General features: G+C 39.9%; 1 protein-coding gene across 1 annotated transcript in view; it reads left to right on the top strand.

Annotated features, from left to right (window-relative positions):
* The first annotated feature begins 10,725 nt into the window (after positions 1-10,725).
* NETO1 (neuropilin and tolloid like 1) overlaps positions 10,726-16,861 on the top strand; it is a 64,071-nt gene continuing 57,935 nt past the window's right edge. Inside the window, exons 1-2 of the mRNA XM_061995524.1 lie at positions 10,726-10,753; positions 14,242-14,295. Coding sequence (XP_061851508.1) covers positions 10,726-10,753; positions 14,242-14,295 — 82 coding nt within the window. The remainder of the gene's footprint in view (positions 10,754-14,241; positions 14,296-16,861) is intronic.

A 16,861-nucleotide genomic window follows, 5' to 3' on the forward strand; every position in this document is an offset into this window, starting at 1 on the left:
CCTCTTTCTTCTTCTCCACAATTTTTTTTGCTAAGCATGATGTCGCATGGTATGAAATATCTCTTTGTTCAGTCAAAGTCAGTTGTCCCAGTTGTATCCCACTGAAACTTCTTATGCACCCACAGTCTGCTTGCTGGTGGGGTGAGAAGCAGAAAATACCTTGATACTATACAGGCACTGCTCAGCAATAACCAAAACATCGCTGTAGTATCAGTGCTAATTTAGTCACTGATCCAAAACATTAGAATCATACCAGCTACTATGAAGAAAGTTAACTCTATCCCATCCTAAACCACTAAAGATACACAGATTGCAACCTCTTAAGGACATTTGCAATTCTAACCAACACTCTCTGCAGCAGCAGTTACCAGTCTCACGTTTGCAGGTACTCCTGGGGCAGTGAATCTTTGGAGTGCTTCTGATGTCCTGCTCAGTAAAAGTGTCCCCATTTGGGCAGCTCTACTGCTTGGATTTACTTTTATTGCTGAGAACCTCAGTGTGATTCTCCTTTCACTCATTGTCACTATGTTTAAAACTCAAACACCTGCTAAAGGGTATATGTTGAGTGGTATGATTCTCAATGAGTCCTACCCTAGTAGAGGTTGTCTCCAAGTACTTCTATCATGCGAATTCAGGTCTGCAGAAGTATTTATGTTTCTACTGCCAAATGTTGATCTGATATTTAATAGCGGAACTTCCTGGATTTTTTAGTATTTTTAATGAAGCAACTTTACTTGAGAAGCATTAAGTCTTCAATGTTATTCATTAATATACAAGTACCTCCATTAGGAGCTTGTAGGAGTTTGCCACACTTGCCTTCATATATATATACTTCTTCATCCCCTGCCAGCCTTCCCTTTTCTCCCCACCTCAAGATCAAGAAGAGACAGTACAATGAAAGTCTAAAGTATGTGTTAATCTAGAAGCTAGTAATTAAAATAAGACTTAATTTGGACTGATCAATGTGTATCCAACATCTTCAGTGAAATTTTGTTGATTTACATCTGCTGACCAAGCTAGGCTTCTGCTTCAAGTTCTGTGTTCCCATATAACTCTTTCTCTTTTACTGTCGTCTCAATCTTGTTTTCAGTACATCATCTATTTACTTGTAGCTTTTCTGTATATGATACATATATAACTGTGTGCTGACTTGGAAGTTGGTAAATTGCAAATCCCCTTTTTTAAAGAGATTATAAATAAGTGCTTTTTTTTGAACCAGGCCTATAGTAATGAATATTTTCATGATTCCTAACAGTAACTGAGTCCAAAATGTGTGACTTGCCACTTCCTCTGTTACAAGGATGAAAATTTTGGTAAGAGAGCATGATTCAGGCTCTTTTTAACACGACATGATATTGCAAACATTTAGTATAAAATAATAAAGATGACCCACCCTGCTTCCCTAGCATAAAAAAGAGTATTTGTCTTAAAATGTAAATTTAATCCTATTAACGGTTCCCTGAAATAAATGCCTTTAATCACAGTATTCTGCTGGAACACTAATGAAATAAAAATAGTTGAACTTTCCAATTAATCCTTTTAAGATTCCACATTATTAAGTTGGAAAAACAGTGTTGTTTTGTCTTACTAAGGAGGTAATTTCTTTTATCAATGTCGAAGAGAATATTTAATGAGCTTCAGGAAAAATGCAAGTACCTTTAAAACTAAATTAAACTTTCCCTTAAGACACAATAAAGAACAAGTACGTACACTCCCTACATATGTCACATTATTTTTAAATACAGTATCCAGGTGGGATGCCCAATTGAATGACCAATCAGTTTTTTGATACATTTAACCTAAATACAGTTATAGGAAAAAAGAATACAGAGAAATTTGCAATTTGCTCAGAGGTAAGTCCAGATTGATCAGCTAACAATGTCACCAGAACATGCCTATACAGTCTGCTTTATCTGCATATTGTGCTGAGATCCTAATGCAATCAATCATTAGGTTATAACTTATTACCACAGTAGTTATCTGCCGTATTTCCAGACTTTTTCTATTCATACATGTCAGACTAATAGGCAAATGAATGCTCTGTTAGTAATACTTGAACATAACTAGTTGAAAAAGATAGAGGAGGAATTATTTATTCCCCCACGACTCAAAAGGGGAAGTTCTTCTTCAGAAGAGCAACAGGAGTGATGCCTAGAACTGTCTTACTGGCACAAGCAGAAATTTCCTGTAGCTCATCAACAGCTTCTGTTGGCTATCTACAAGCACTAGACACTTCCCATGGAGTACACCATCACTTGATTTTATTGAGAAATTCATCCTACAATTTATATTGAAGTTTTATCAGATGCTTCTGTTTGGATTAACATTTTCTACATTGCATCATATAGAGAGGATTCCTTTCTCTTATCCCTTTTTTTATGATTGAGCAAAATCTCTGCAAGGTATCCTTTTAATTAGAATAAATATGGAAATGAATGCTCTGACTTGCATGAGCATTCATACTTGAATGGCATACTTTAAAAAAAGATGAAGTTGGAAAGCTTAAATTTGGCTTATTTCTTGTCTTTGTCACACAAGATAAAACAGTGCTATTATGAATACATCATTCAAGATTTCTGCATGTGTATGTTCATGCACAGATGTAACTTTTGATTTTAGTAAGATTTAAAAATGTGAAATATAGTTTAGGATATAAAAGTGAAAGACAGTTTAGATATTTTACACGTTTGAAAAATTCACTATTTTTTTCTTGTGTAAAGATGAATTACAGAGGAGTGAATTTTCCCATCCAAGGGGTAGCTTTCAGGATTTAAAAATAGGTAGGTATATCAGTGTTTTGAACCATTCTTAATAATTCATTGAATCTTTTAATATCATATTATTCTTGAATTTAACGTGGTCTTTCTTAGTACTAAATAATAAGTTTAATAATAAAATAACCACAGAAGGACTGTTAAAATATTTGCGATTCATATTTAATGATATATTTGTAATATACTATCTCATAATGAATATCAGTTAGTATTAATTCTTTAATGCATTTGCCCAAAATAATGTTCTGTGGAAAAAAATGTTGTATTTGATTCTTTAATTTATTGGTATAGTTTATTACACCAATTATATGGTGGTCATCAGATTTATCACCCTTAACTGTCAAAGATCTGAGTGTTCCATCGCAAACATGGGCCATTCAATGTTATGTGGTACCCAAATTTAGCAGCATTTTCTTACCATAGTATTAGTGATTTGGATTACACTGATCTGTGTAAAAGAGATTTTAGATTTGACACAACATATCTGTTGTGTGGAAACCAGCTGGTAGCTACTCTTTAGAGAAAATGCAACTAGCAATTTAAACATAAGTTTTCATTGTGTTTTAAATTGCAGTTTTGTAAGGATTAAGTTTTAAGACTAATTTTGGCTTCTGCCATTTCAGTTTTCAATTAAGCACATTCCCATGGATTGTCTTACATAGTTGTCTTCAAGTTATTAGCCTGTGATTGATGATTCAGAATACAATCTTGGGAAACTTTACTGTGAGATTCATGCACTCTTACAATTATTTCTTTGAAGACTGTGATGATTTCTTTTTTATTTTGGTCAGAGAGCAGTAATCATAAAATTCCTACTGTGTGAGTTGGAAAGGAGAAAATATTTTCAAATATTCCTATTTAACAGCTTTTTCTAGATCTTCTCAATGATAACCAAAGAATTTCTTGAGCTCTTTCAAATGGCAATATGTGGGTGAGTTGGAAAGGAGAAAATATTTTCAAATATTCCTGTTTAACAGCTTTTTCTAGATCTTCTCAATGATAACCAAGGAATTTCTTGAGCTCTTTCAAATGGCAATATGTCTATATTTAATTCATAACCAACTTACCAACATATGAATTACAAAAAAAAGTCTCAGATTCTCTACTAAGAAATTACATTAGGGATGACTAAGAAATTACATCAGGAATGACCCTTATTCTTGAAATGGTAAAATCAAAGGTTTGTGAAACCCTCAATTTGAATGCCAAATATCTCTCACATTAAAAAATGGAGTCCTGGTTAGCACTTTTTGCAACCCTCTTTTGTGCCAGACAGAATAGTTAGCCATGGTTTTCTAGGTCAGTGATCTCCAAACTGTTTTGATTGTGAACCCTTATCAGTAAAAGATTTTTGAACATACAACCCCAAATTGTTTTTCTTTCTTTCTTTATCAATTAAATACATTCACTACTGTACTAATATATTTTGTACATTATAGGACATAAACACAAATAAAAACGAAGAATGATGGGATAAAGATGAAATAAACACTCTTAAAAATGATTTTGTTTAATAATGATGTACAAAGTATTTTCTTCCCACACCCCAACAGGTTGTATTGTGCATCCCATGAGGCTATAATCTCCCACCATTTCGGACACCACTGTTCTAGGCAAAGCAAAGAAGACTGAGTACAGTAGGCAATCTTTTTTTTTCATTAATTCCATTTCAGAGTGAGATCAATTAAATGGGGAGGGGGGGGGGGAAGGTAAGCATCCTGTAGAAGAGTTTTTTATCTCCTTGAAATTTTAATGTATCATGTAAATCCAAAATGCACTTAGTAAATCCTTGGTTAATTATGAACAACTTCATATTAAAAAGTATCAGATTTATCTTATTTCCCTGTTTAAACTGCTTTCTTCTTATAGTTAAGTATTATCACCCAGACTGGCTTGTGGAAGGGAAAAACACTTTGATTTCCAATAAAAGTTTGTTTGACAAGGTGCTCTAACTTTGTTGTGTTAAGTCTTTTTTTGAAGTTTACAGACCCAGAATAGTCCTGCACTTACAGGAGAGGAGTCTGTAAATGACCAGAAAAGGGATAATGAGGGAATTTTTATTTTAAGGGACCAGAAAATTCCATTATCACGATATCAAACCTGGACATGTGTTATGTCTCCTGGTAGATGTTTTATCACTAAAAGAATGCAGTATATTTCAGTTTTCTTGTTTCAGAATCTATTCCAGTTGAAAGAAATATTGTGTAAGTCCACATGAATAAATAACTCAGTGCAAAAGGAGCTTATCTGAAAGGTGAAATGGTTGGTACTGAGATCTCCGTGCTTTCTCTCTATCTATTTGAAGGGATATTTATTTAGCATTAGTTTTACCCTGTTCTTATGGACTGCACAGTCTTCAGAAGTTGGAAAATAGACTGCTCCTGGAACACATCTCTCAGCTTAGTTTCATCCATAAGTAAAACAGCTCACACAGTCACAGACTCTCCAATTTGCAATCCAAACTGTGGTAAGTGGGGGCAATTGGGAGATTCACTTCAAAATCACACTCATCATCTGAACTAAAACACGAATATAGATGTGCTGATCAGCTTGGTGATTCATTTTAGCATTTCAAAATGTCACACTGTGTATAGCTATATTATTCTGAGCTACATTCTAGCAACAAAAATCATTCACAAAGACATTGTGACAAAAAGTGCATCTGCAATTGCATACGTCAGCACAGAATCCACACTGTTTTTAAAGAGAGTGTAGAGAAGTGAAATATCACTCTCTTATTTCTTCTTTCCCACCCTCAGAAGGGTAAATTGCTCTCCACAAACCAGGAAGCCAATGTCTCCTCCATTTCGTAATGTCACCATTTCAAGGAGTTCAAGGAGTCTTTTGTCAGGAATGTGGGAGTAACTTGTGGATACTTTGAATCCTTTCAATCTTTTATCTACACAAAAAAAAATTATTTCACTTAGTTATTAAGGTGCGTAGTAAGAACAGTAGTCATCAGCAGAGCAACGGTAAGACAAGACTATCAGAAATGGCCAGAAAAAGAGATAAAGGCTGGACAGATTTTGTTTCCACATGAAAATAATTTTAATGGAGAAATTTACCTAGGATGTCCCATGTTGGGAATTTTTACTGAGACAGAATAATTTTCCATTTTAAGACTGAAAAAAATCTTCTCTGGTTATAGGAGAAAATAATCCAGATATATTGTCAAATTCTATTATATGTTACAAAAGAAAGCAAGTTAATTCAATCCTGAATATTAAGGAGTTTCTATTCCTCACTAACCTTATAAACAAAGCTGTTCTCCCTGTTCCTATATGCTCCATTGTCCCCTGTAGCTTACAGTATGGTAGAGGCAGGAAGGCACCTCTGAAGATTATCTGGTCCAACACCTCTACTCCGGCAAGACCACCTACAGTCAGTTGCACAGGATTTAGTTCTGCTATTTGCCATATAAAGACATAAATTAACTACAGAAGACTGAAAGCAAGGCAGATTTTTATTTTCTTGTTTAAAACAACAGTATCACACAGATCAGAGGCAAAAGCTTTTATTCTGTCTGTTAAAGTGTCCAGTCATTCACTTAGCTCTCAAGAGGAGGCTGCATACTACTGTTTCTGATGAAACAGAAATATTTTCATACTTGTCTTTTAAAAGTTTGTAATCTCAATTTGAAAATGATCCATAGTTCTGAAATTGGTCTCCAAATGTTTGATCTCCTCTCTGCCATGCTAACAATCCTCAAGCTGAACACTGTATGAGGTTAGACTAAAGATGGTAGACTACAGTGTTTCATATATTGCTGAATAAAATATTCTAGGTTCAAATCAACTTCCATAAATACCAATAGAAAAACTCATCTGTGAAAGAGAGAGACTAACACAACATGCTATATGACGATATTACCATGCAATACAATATTCTATTACCGTTTAAAACATCAAAAAATAACATTATATGTACTGAAACAAGGAACATAATTGTGTTTGCTTGTCTTGGTTGTTTTTAAAAGTAAGACTTCAGTTGATATCCAATAAAGAACTAATAAAAATACATTTCTAATCTAAAAATATGGTTGTTATTCTATGTAACAAAATGAGGCAAGGTTTTCAATCTGAAGAAAATGTAAAACTTAAACCTTAAAGCTATTTAAAGATCAATAGGACTTTTACCAATTAAAACCCAAAGGACTCCAAAGAGTACTAAGTTGTATTATGTTTATTGTCACTATCTTTTTCCTTTTTTTCTTTTTTTTTTTAACATTAAATGTTTTATTGAATGTGAATTCCTCTCTCCTGGTTTTTTTTTCACTTCACTTTCCTGTTTTTTTTTTCACTTCACTGCCTAATACAAATGTAAAGGTACAGTTATCGTTTAATTAAGGATGCAAAGAAGTACATGCTAAGTATGTAAACATTTAGCCATACAAAACCATCTTCTGTGAAAGGTGTGTGCTGGCTTGTAGGCTATTGTCTTTTTAGATGGAGTATTTGCCAAAACTCACACAAAGATATTTTGCAACAAAAAGAGATAGCACACACAGAAAAGGTGGAGATGAGGACCTTAGCAGTTATATGAAGTTCAAAATCTCGAACTCTTTACAGGAGGGACATCTATTGAAGCAGAAAGGAATTCTAACCAGTTTCTGACAACCTCTATATGTTTTTTTACAGACATATTTGAAGAAGCTTTTAGCATCCAGCTATGTAGATCAAGATATCCTCTTAAGGTTTCATTAGTAGAAAATATAATGGCCACCATGTCCATTCCTCAACTATTTTGTAGATGTTTCCCTCCATAATGATGATGACTGATTATATTTTGGTATATTTCAAACACACTTGATTATATATCACACGCTACTTGTCAATACTAATGCAATGTTGTCCTTAACATTTGGTGTCAATCAAAATAGTTCAAAGGTCTTTAAAGATGAAGACATTCTATTTCAGAAAAAAAGAAAATGTTGAAGCTCACTATTATATGATGTGACACAGCACATTTCCCGAGAACAGCAAAATCAGCTGTTTTGTGCCTACTTGTTCTATAACCTTTTTTTTTTGAGTAACTATAACTTGAAACTTAGCCATATGGATGTCTGCATCATCCTGCAGAAGAAACATCTGACTGTCTATAAACACTCATCTTACTGTTTTCAATACTATGCTTTTTCAGTTATTTTACTGTTGCTTGACTAAGGCAGACTGCACATCTGTATTAGAAGGGTTTATCCTATGGATAAATCAGGTGACGTTTAGTTATTGTACAAATAAAGTTCTGTAACTTGTGGTGGGAGAGAATAGAGAAGGTCACAGAAAGTGCTGAGAGGGTTAGAAAGCAAAGTAGGACATTATATTAACAGCTGCAGATTCAGTGTTGCTAATAGCAAGACAGATTACAAAAAGACGTAGGTGAATCCTTTCACAATGTCTTATTTATTCTATATTCCTTATTATAAGGAGCTTATTGAAGATCCCTATAGCTGGATCCTTCTCACTCAGTAGGATTTTTAAATGCTCAATCAGGCTGGCTGAGGTGATAGCTGACTGGCTGGTTGGATGGATGAATTCTGCTAGCCAAGATCACCTCAGACTTATCCTAAAGCTGCTGCTGCTGACCTTGTGCATTCATAAGGATCGATGGCAGATTTATTCTTGATTTCCGAGTACAGAGCAGATAATCCACAGGGAGTGGGAAAAAAAAGAAAAAAATGAAAGAAAGAAAAAAAAAAAAAGAGAAGAAAAAAAGCCCTGAGGGCCTTTGTCAAAACATGGTGAAAATAAAATAAAATAAAATAAAATAAAATAAAATAAAATAAAATAAAATAAATCGAGTCTTCACAATAGCAACTATGCTTTTCAGCGCTGTCCCAAAGGTAGAAAAGGTGCATGCCTCATTAAAAAGATGCTTTAAAGACAACAGGTCGCCCGACTCTGTTCTTCACCGCCCACCAGGTAGTCGGCAGATCCCGGCTTGCTGGTCCTGGCCCCGGCGGGCAGCTGGGCTGCGCGGGTGCGCACAACCCTTCCGCCCCGCGCCCAGCCGCGGAGACCGCAGTCAGTCCCCCACTGGCACCGGCTGACCTGCACTCTCCTCCCCTTCGTCTTTTCTGATCCGCGCAAAGGTGGATCCCGGATAGTATTTTTAATTGATTTACAGCTTCCTCCCCGACACCCTCCCTACGGCCCTCCGCCCCGGCTGCGCGCTTCCAGACACTTTTCTCATTGAAAACGGCGTGAGCATCAGGTGCGGGCGAGGAGTGAGGTGGTGGCGGCGGCTGGAGACCACGGGGAAGGGGCTGGGTGGTCCCCGGGGCCCTTAGCTGTGTCCCCCGGCCCCGCGGGGGGCAGCGGCGGCGGCTAATCTCGTGCGCCGGCTCTTCGCCAACCTCGCCGCCGCAGCAGCGGTGCGGAGTGGCCGCGGGGGTCCCATCCTACTCCCACCGCACCCCGTGGCACCTCTTCCCTTCTCCTCGGCATTTCCTGTCGCCACAGCGGTGCGCTTCGCCCCCCGGTCTGTCCCAGCCGCTCTCCGCTTGCCTGGACCGGGGGGCGCCGGAGCCGCGGGGCTTCGGGAGGCGGCTGCCGGCTGCCGCGGCCCTGCAGGGCCGGCTCCCGGGGCCAGGAGGGGACACTGCCCTTTCTGTCCATCTCCTCCTCTGTTGTTTATCGCTGAGATAATTTCAGGTTCTCTCAGTACTCTTATTATTAATGTTTTCCCTACTCTGCTCCCCCCCCCCCTCCCTTCACGCCCTGGCCACTAGCCCTCTGCAACCTCGTCAGAGATGGGTGTTTGGGATGGGATGTAACTGGGGAGGAAGATAAGCCTGAGAAAGGGAGGGGGGAGTGAAAGCGGGAGATTTTGCTGTCGTCTCTGGTCTGATTGGAAGAGGCAATCATTGTATCTGCGGCCGGAGGATTAGCAGCTAAACTTTTATTGCTCCCTTTTGTGCATGTGTGTGTGCGTGTGCGTGCGTGTGTGAGGGGGTGCGTAAACCGAGAAGTCGCAAGAGGAAAAATCTTTTCCGTCTCCTTTTGGCAGGTGCAGTTCAAGGAGGAACTCACGAGCATTTTGTCTGATTCTCTCTTACTCTTCCTTTCCCAGTTTTGAAATCACTATTTCCCTACCACCACCACCCTCCCAACCTTTCTTTCCCCTTCTCCTTCCCCTGCACTGAGTGAATGGAAGAATCTCCGGGGTTTTCTTCTGCTTCTCGCCCTGGACTATGAGGGGACATCTCTCTGTCCTCATCCATCTCTATCTCCCTACATCCATTCCCGAGAGGATTTCAGACGGTGCAACGTGTTTTCAGCCTCTTGCCGCTACTACCGCTTGATACTATGCTACGCTCAGGGAGAGGGTTTTGCAAAAATGGATCTGTTCGATTTTAAAGGATTTCTTTTCTAATACGGATCGCGTTGCACACAAATATGACTAAATCCCCTATTTGGTAAATCTTTCTTCCCTCTACCCCTCCTCTTTGGGTTCCCTCCCGCCCGCCCCCACCCTTTCAGAGGAGCAAGCACAGGGAGCTGATGACGGACCCATTAATCCCTTCTTCAATGCATCAAAAGAAGCCGAAGGGCTGGAAGTCGCTGGGCTCGGAGTCCTGCAGGAAATGCTTCGATCTGCTTTTGGTTTTGTATGAAACTGGTGACTAGGGGCTCGGCTCGCCCCGGCGCTGCCGCCCGCCGGCACCTGGATGCGCGGGTCGCCGCCGCCTTACCCGCCGCCGCGATGCAACGCTTATGGTGGTGCTGATGATAGCTCGGGTGTGATGGGATTGAGCCGGCGGTGATTATTTGAAGGCGGTGAGGGAGTGCGAGTGAGAGGAAGGGCTGCTCCACTCTGCTGTGTGTGGGCTTCGGGATTTTTTTTATTTTTTTTTTTCTTCTTTTCCTACTTCCATCCTCTCTCAGCCACTGGAAGTCCTCCCGTATCTAAATGGAATTAGTGGAGACCGAAGCGCCTTGTGTAAGGAACAGACATGACCCATGGGCGCAGCTTCTTTCACAGTGAGTATCCCCCCCTTCCCGCCCCACCACCTCCCCCCAGCCTCCCATCCCCACCCCCTGCCGAGCTCCGCCGCCGCGCACAGGCTCCTGCTCCCGCTGCCTCCAGAACTAGCGTAACGGGACGCCCAGGCCTCCGCGGCGTGGGGGTAAACTCTCCCTACGCACATATAGCACCCCAATCCCCACCACTCTGCGGTGTAACGGAGGAGAGCCAGTGTCTGTCAGCGCCGTGGGGCGGAGGGCACGCTCCTGCGGGTTGGATGTTTTCACCTGGGTTCGACGGGTCTGATGGCTCTTGGAGTGACGGAGGAAAGAGACGGGAGAACGGCCCTCGCCGTCCACGGCGGTGTGTTGCAGCCTCGGCCGGGGCGTGAACCGGCAGTGGAGGGGCGAGGGGGCGCGGGGCAGCGCCGAACGCCGCGGCGGGGGCGGCTGCAGCGGGTGCGGATCCCAGAGGGCTGTGGGGCGGGGGCGGCCTCCTTAGGAGAAATCCTGCAGGAGCAGCAGGGAGGCACCGAAACGTAACAGTTAATCGTCAAAGACCCCGAGGGGCCCTAGGGTGTGTGAATGGGACCCTCTCTTCCCCCTCAGTTTTGCAGAGTCCGCTCTACTGAAGGGGCTTGACTGGCCACAGCTTCTTCCCGCACCTATCTCTATGTCCATACGTGTAAAATAGCACTGCTCTGGCCGGGTAATGCTGTCCAACAACTCCTTGCTAGGCTAAGCCTTGTCTGTTCTAAATCACAGCCTCCAAAACGCTACCTATCCAAGAGATAAATCGCTTAATGTAAAGCTTGTAATGGAAAATACACAGATCCAAAAAGATGCAAAGATGCGTAATCAAAGTCGTACTAGAAAGCATGATTATAGTTATACCTGTGACTAGGAGGGAAAGGGGGAGGAGGAAGACAGAATAAAAGAAATTGGGTAGGAACTTCTTTAAGATAATTCCCAATCCCAGATAATCACAATATTGTTGACATACTGTTAAAGCTTCCCAAATGCCAGTTTTCAATGAGTGGAGACTGCATGATTGACCTTTTTGGGAACTATTTTTTTGATCCCCCTCTGTGAAAAACACTGCTCTTTTCCTGTGGATTGATAAAGAAAAAGGTGAGGGTCATAGAATGAAGGGGACTGCTTTGACTGTTTAAGTAAAAAAATAGTGTTATCTATTCTCATAAAGCCTGCAATTTGAATTACCTTCTGACAATACCCAAAGTTTGGTGATGCTAGTGTTAATGCGACTAAATCAAGAAGCTTTCTCCTTTTTTTTTTTTTTTGAAATACGAGAGAAGTATTTTACTTCATCTATCTAAATGCTAAAAAAGATACATTCAGAAAAAAATTAGTCTCTTCTTGTCTATTACACTTTATTATCAAGATTATTTTGACTTCTCATTAGTAATCTATTCTGTAGTATAGATATGTAAATATAGCTCTCTGCTTTGCAATAACATGGCTCTGTTACTTGGAAGCATAGTTCCTCAGAGTTACAGCTGGAATTGAAAAGACTTGTGGATTTTTTCTGTCATCTTGGTTAAAATATCTCTGTGGATTGGACTAACTCTCTTTACTTCTCTGAACTTTTTTTTTTTTTTCTTTTCCACATGGAAAAGGAGGTGATTGATAGTAGATAAAAGTACTTGAAATGAACTTGTAAGAATCGGGTATGAATTGCTGTTAATTGCCTAAGAAGAAACACTTCTTATATGGAGTTTATTTGACTGTTGTGCTTCCTATTCAAGCTTCCACAAATTTGTGTTCAGGATTGACTGCTGTTGGCTCCATATTTTGACACCAATCCACCTTACGCTATTGAGAAATTAAGTTTTGACTGGTGAGGATTATAGGCATAGATGCAGTATGTTCACTGCATGAAACATACCTAAAGTAAATGAACAACTTAGTAAATGCTCCCACATTGCTTTCAAATTCTGACATAGCTGATGAGCAGGATCCCAGCTAGCACATATTTCCAGAATCCATCCCTGAGGAGAGTAAGGGCATGAATGCTTGGATAGCATTCATATCTCAGCAGAAGATGTAATGTTCTCATTGAATGCCCATGACGCAGGAGAGGTTTTAACTACCAGCTCTGCCAACATCCATCTCTCTTAGCTGTGGGATTCAAAAAGACACAGGGACTGAAAACCTGACCAAGAAATAGTGAATATGCTGCCAAGCCTTCATTTTCCCAGAACTTCAGCCTTTTCTTGCTTAATAAGGTAGCCATCACTAATGCCTCAAACCCTGTCACATAGGCAGGGTCAAAGACATACAAATAGATATCTTAATGCTATCAGAATGTTGGAAATATGGAGATTACTGTCAATGTAAAAATTGCACACAATTTGAAGCTTAAAAGCTGGAAATGATGAAAGCACCATCTTTGAAGGATCATTTGAGTATCTGGTTACTAGCCCATGATGATTTTGGTGTCTCTTGGGGGGTAAGAAGAGGAAAGTATGGCATTTAATTACATTTGCTAGAGACCACAGGTCCCATAAATTTCTCGTCATAGTCAACAACAAAAACAGCAGTTGTTCCATGCAAAACACTCAAAACCTCATATCCACATCAACTTCAGTGCAGTGTGAGCACTATGTCAGGGCTTGACATCAGACTACCTGGGGTCTTGAAGAACAGAAGATGCTATCCTACTTAAATAGCCAGAGATATGGATGATGACAAGTGCATGATTTCTTCATCAAGTAGCTAGATACTCACTTTGAGCTTCCAAAGCAGTCTTACTCTAGCTGGCCCAAGTGTGTGCCTCTTAGCTTTTTGTAGTTAAATTGTTATATTTGGAAACTCAGAAGTTATCTCCAGGTTGAAATCCACCTCAAAAAGGTCAGATTTGTTCCCAAGAGACAGACCTGTCCTATCATGGTTAGAGATAGTACATTTTTCTTTGTAAAATTGCTGCAGATTCAGTACAGCACAAAGCAACACCCTCTCAACAAACGGAGCAAACTAGATTAATAAGACTGTTGAACATGCACAATAATTTAATTCACTGGGGATTTGCAAATGCTTTGATGGATGTGAAGAACCCAGCCCCTCATTTCTTTTATACCTTTCATACTCTCAGTACTCATTTTCAATTTTTTTTATGCCATAGTGACAGACATTAATGGGTCTAGTAGCACTAAAACTTAGCAGACCTTTGTCTGTTAAAAGCAGCCATTTTTCTATTACTGACTGTAACTATGATTATATACAGAAATATTACTGAAATGTCTTTAATATTAAAAAAAAAAAAAGAGAGAAACATTAATGCCTGAGCATTTTTTTTAAAATCCAAAGAAAACTACCTGTAAGGACAGATCACTAAGAAACTTGTTTAGACAAAATGTGCAAGTGAACACAAAACATATTTTTACTGTAATCCTTTTTGATTTGTATTCTTCTAAGATAGATATTTATAACTGATTTGATTGCAGGCATTATCACACTGTGATGTTTAATGCATATTTCTCTTTCAGTTGTAGCAAGTCTAATCATTCTACATTTGTCTGGGGCAACCAAAAAAGGAACAGGTATGTAAACTTCAGACCTTTTTTTTTTTAAACGTTATCTTAGCCCAGAGTATGGATTTCAGTTGTTTAGTTCTTGAAATTTTCAGTAGTTTACCTAATTAGAGTGTCTGTCTCTTGTTCATTTGTTTTGAGTAGTAGTGTGTCTGTATACACACAAAAATCCAGTGGTACTTTTTTTGACAATTTAGTAACCTGATCCATAGCTAGATCCAACTAAAGACTCAACTTGACTCTAACTAAAAGCTGTAAAGTGCCCCTGCTTTCAAATTCAATTTGACCACTGAGTTATCAACACTTTAATAATCTTTTTGCTCAAAGAATCACAGAATGATAGGGGTTGTAAGTGACCTCTAGAGATCATCTAGTACAACCTGCCTGCTAAACCAGGTCCACCTAGATCAGGTCACACAGGAATGCATCCAGGGGAGTTTTGAAAACCTCCAGAGAAGGAGACTCCACAACCCTCCTGGGCAGTCTGTGCCAGGGCTCCATCACTCTCACAGTAGAGTAGTTTTTCCTTAAGTGGAACTTTTTGTGCAGGACTCACTCTTCTTGATGCATCCCAGGATGCCATTGGCATTCTTGGGTATGAGGGCACACTGTTGACTTATGTTTAGTTTGCTGTCAACCAAAACTCCCAGATCTCTCTCTGCAGAGCTGATCTCCAGTCAATTAAACCCCAATCTGCACCAACTACTTCCCTAGTTCATAGAATCATAGAATGGTAGGGGTTGGAAGGCACCCTTAGAGATCATCTAGTCCAATCCTCCTGCAGAAGCAGGTTCACCTAGATCAGGTTGCATAGGAACATGTCCAGGTGGGTCTTGAAGACCTCCAAGGAAGGAGACTCCACACCCTCCCTGGGCAGTCTGTGCCAGGGCTCCATCACCCTCTCAGTAAAGTAGTTTTTTCTTATGTTTAAATGGAACTTTTTGTGTTCCAGCTTCATCTCGTTACCCCTTGTCCTCTTGATAGCTACCATAGAAAAACAGGATGGCCCAACCTCCTGACACCCACCAATTAGATGTTTGTAAAAATAAGATCCCTCCTCAGTCTTCTCTAGACTAAACAGCCCCAGTTCCCACAGCCTTTCCTCATATTAATGATGCTCCCCGATCATCTTGGTGGCTCTGTGCTCTTCTCTGGCTCTTCTCTCCAGAAGTTCTCTGTCCCTCTTGAGCTGAGGAGCCCAGAACTGGACACATTATTCCAGATGAGGCCTCAGCAGGGCAGGGCAGAGGTGGGGCAGAACCTCCCTTGACCTGCTGCCCACACTCTTCTTGATGAATCCCAGGATGCCATTGGCCTTCTTGGCCATGAGGGCACATTGCTGGCTCTTGGTTAATTATCAATCAGGACTCCCAGGTTCATTGCAGTAGAATTCAAAACCTGAAGTAGGGTTTCATGAGTGCATTTCTGCAGGGTGGGGATAGAAAGAAATTCTTAAAATTCCTGACTGCTCTGTGTGGGAGAGCTGCTGAGCACAGTATGGGTCTGAAATTGTGTCTGAATACTCAGTCTCCGTGGGCACAAATTCATTTCAATATATTAGGATCCATGTTGTACTTAGCTTAGTTGTAGACCAGGAAGAAAGAGAAATATTTACAGATCATAAGGCAGGTCTCAGATGGTTAAAATAATCCTTGGAAGTTGCCTGTCTTCATCCACTGATCATAAGAGGGAACCTCAGACAACTTGGTGCTTCACATCAGAGACTTAAGTTAGATGGGACACTGCTTGGATACAGATACTTCATTTGGAGTAACACATAGGAATTTTCTATCCTTCCTTTTAATACCACCCTAGGTATTTTTCCTTTTGAAGACTTCATCTTATTTTAGCATGTTCAAACATGATGCCCAGAAAGTGATCCTTCATCTTTTTCAGCCTGAATAGACTCAAACCTTCATCTCCAGGATCACTGCTGCTGCTTAGAAAAGAGTTTCAGGGCTAGGAAGAAAGCAAACAAGAGGGTCTGACTCTGCTCTCTGATGATTCACCTAGGAAGAGGAAAGTTCTGGGCTGTGGTTCCTGGCATCAGAGCTATTTATTAATTTTACAGCAAAGTGCAAGACAAAAATAAACTATAAAGCATAGTCCAGGAATTCCCTCATCTCTCTCTGCCTAGTGAATATAGAGTCAAGCTGCTGTGCTTTTAGAATAATTTGCATATTCTATCATAATTCTGTGTGCTTTTCTTTATTTTGCAACTCTGATATATTCCTGTATTAAGGCATCTAGCTTGCTGATACAGCACGTTTGAGCTTTTTGAGATACATGAGTGGGAAACTCATGGCTCCCATTTCTTGAGCACCTTTTCGATGAAAAGTTATTATTTAAAAAGTAATATAAAAATGTCTTCCCCCAGACATTCTAGTCTCTTCTCTGGTTTGAAAAACTGCTTTGAGAACAAATTATATGTTTTCACCCCTAAAGAAAAGACACTTTTTCCCCTAGGTCTCAACAGAAAAAAAGCTGAAGCCACTGACAGAAGAGACTGTTTCATTATGTAATAAACTTCCAAGTGTCATAGGGACATTATAATTTATGAGGTAATTATATAATC

Source organism: Colius striatus, chromosome 4, assembly GCF_028858725.1.
Source record: "Colius striatus isolate bColStr4 chromosome 4, bColStr4.1.hap1, whole genome shotgun sequence".
Lineage (NCBI taxonomy): Eukaryota > Metazoa > Chordata > Aves > Coliiformes > Coliidae > Colius > Colius striatus.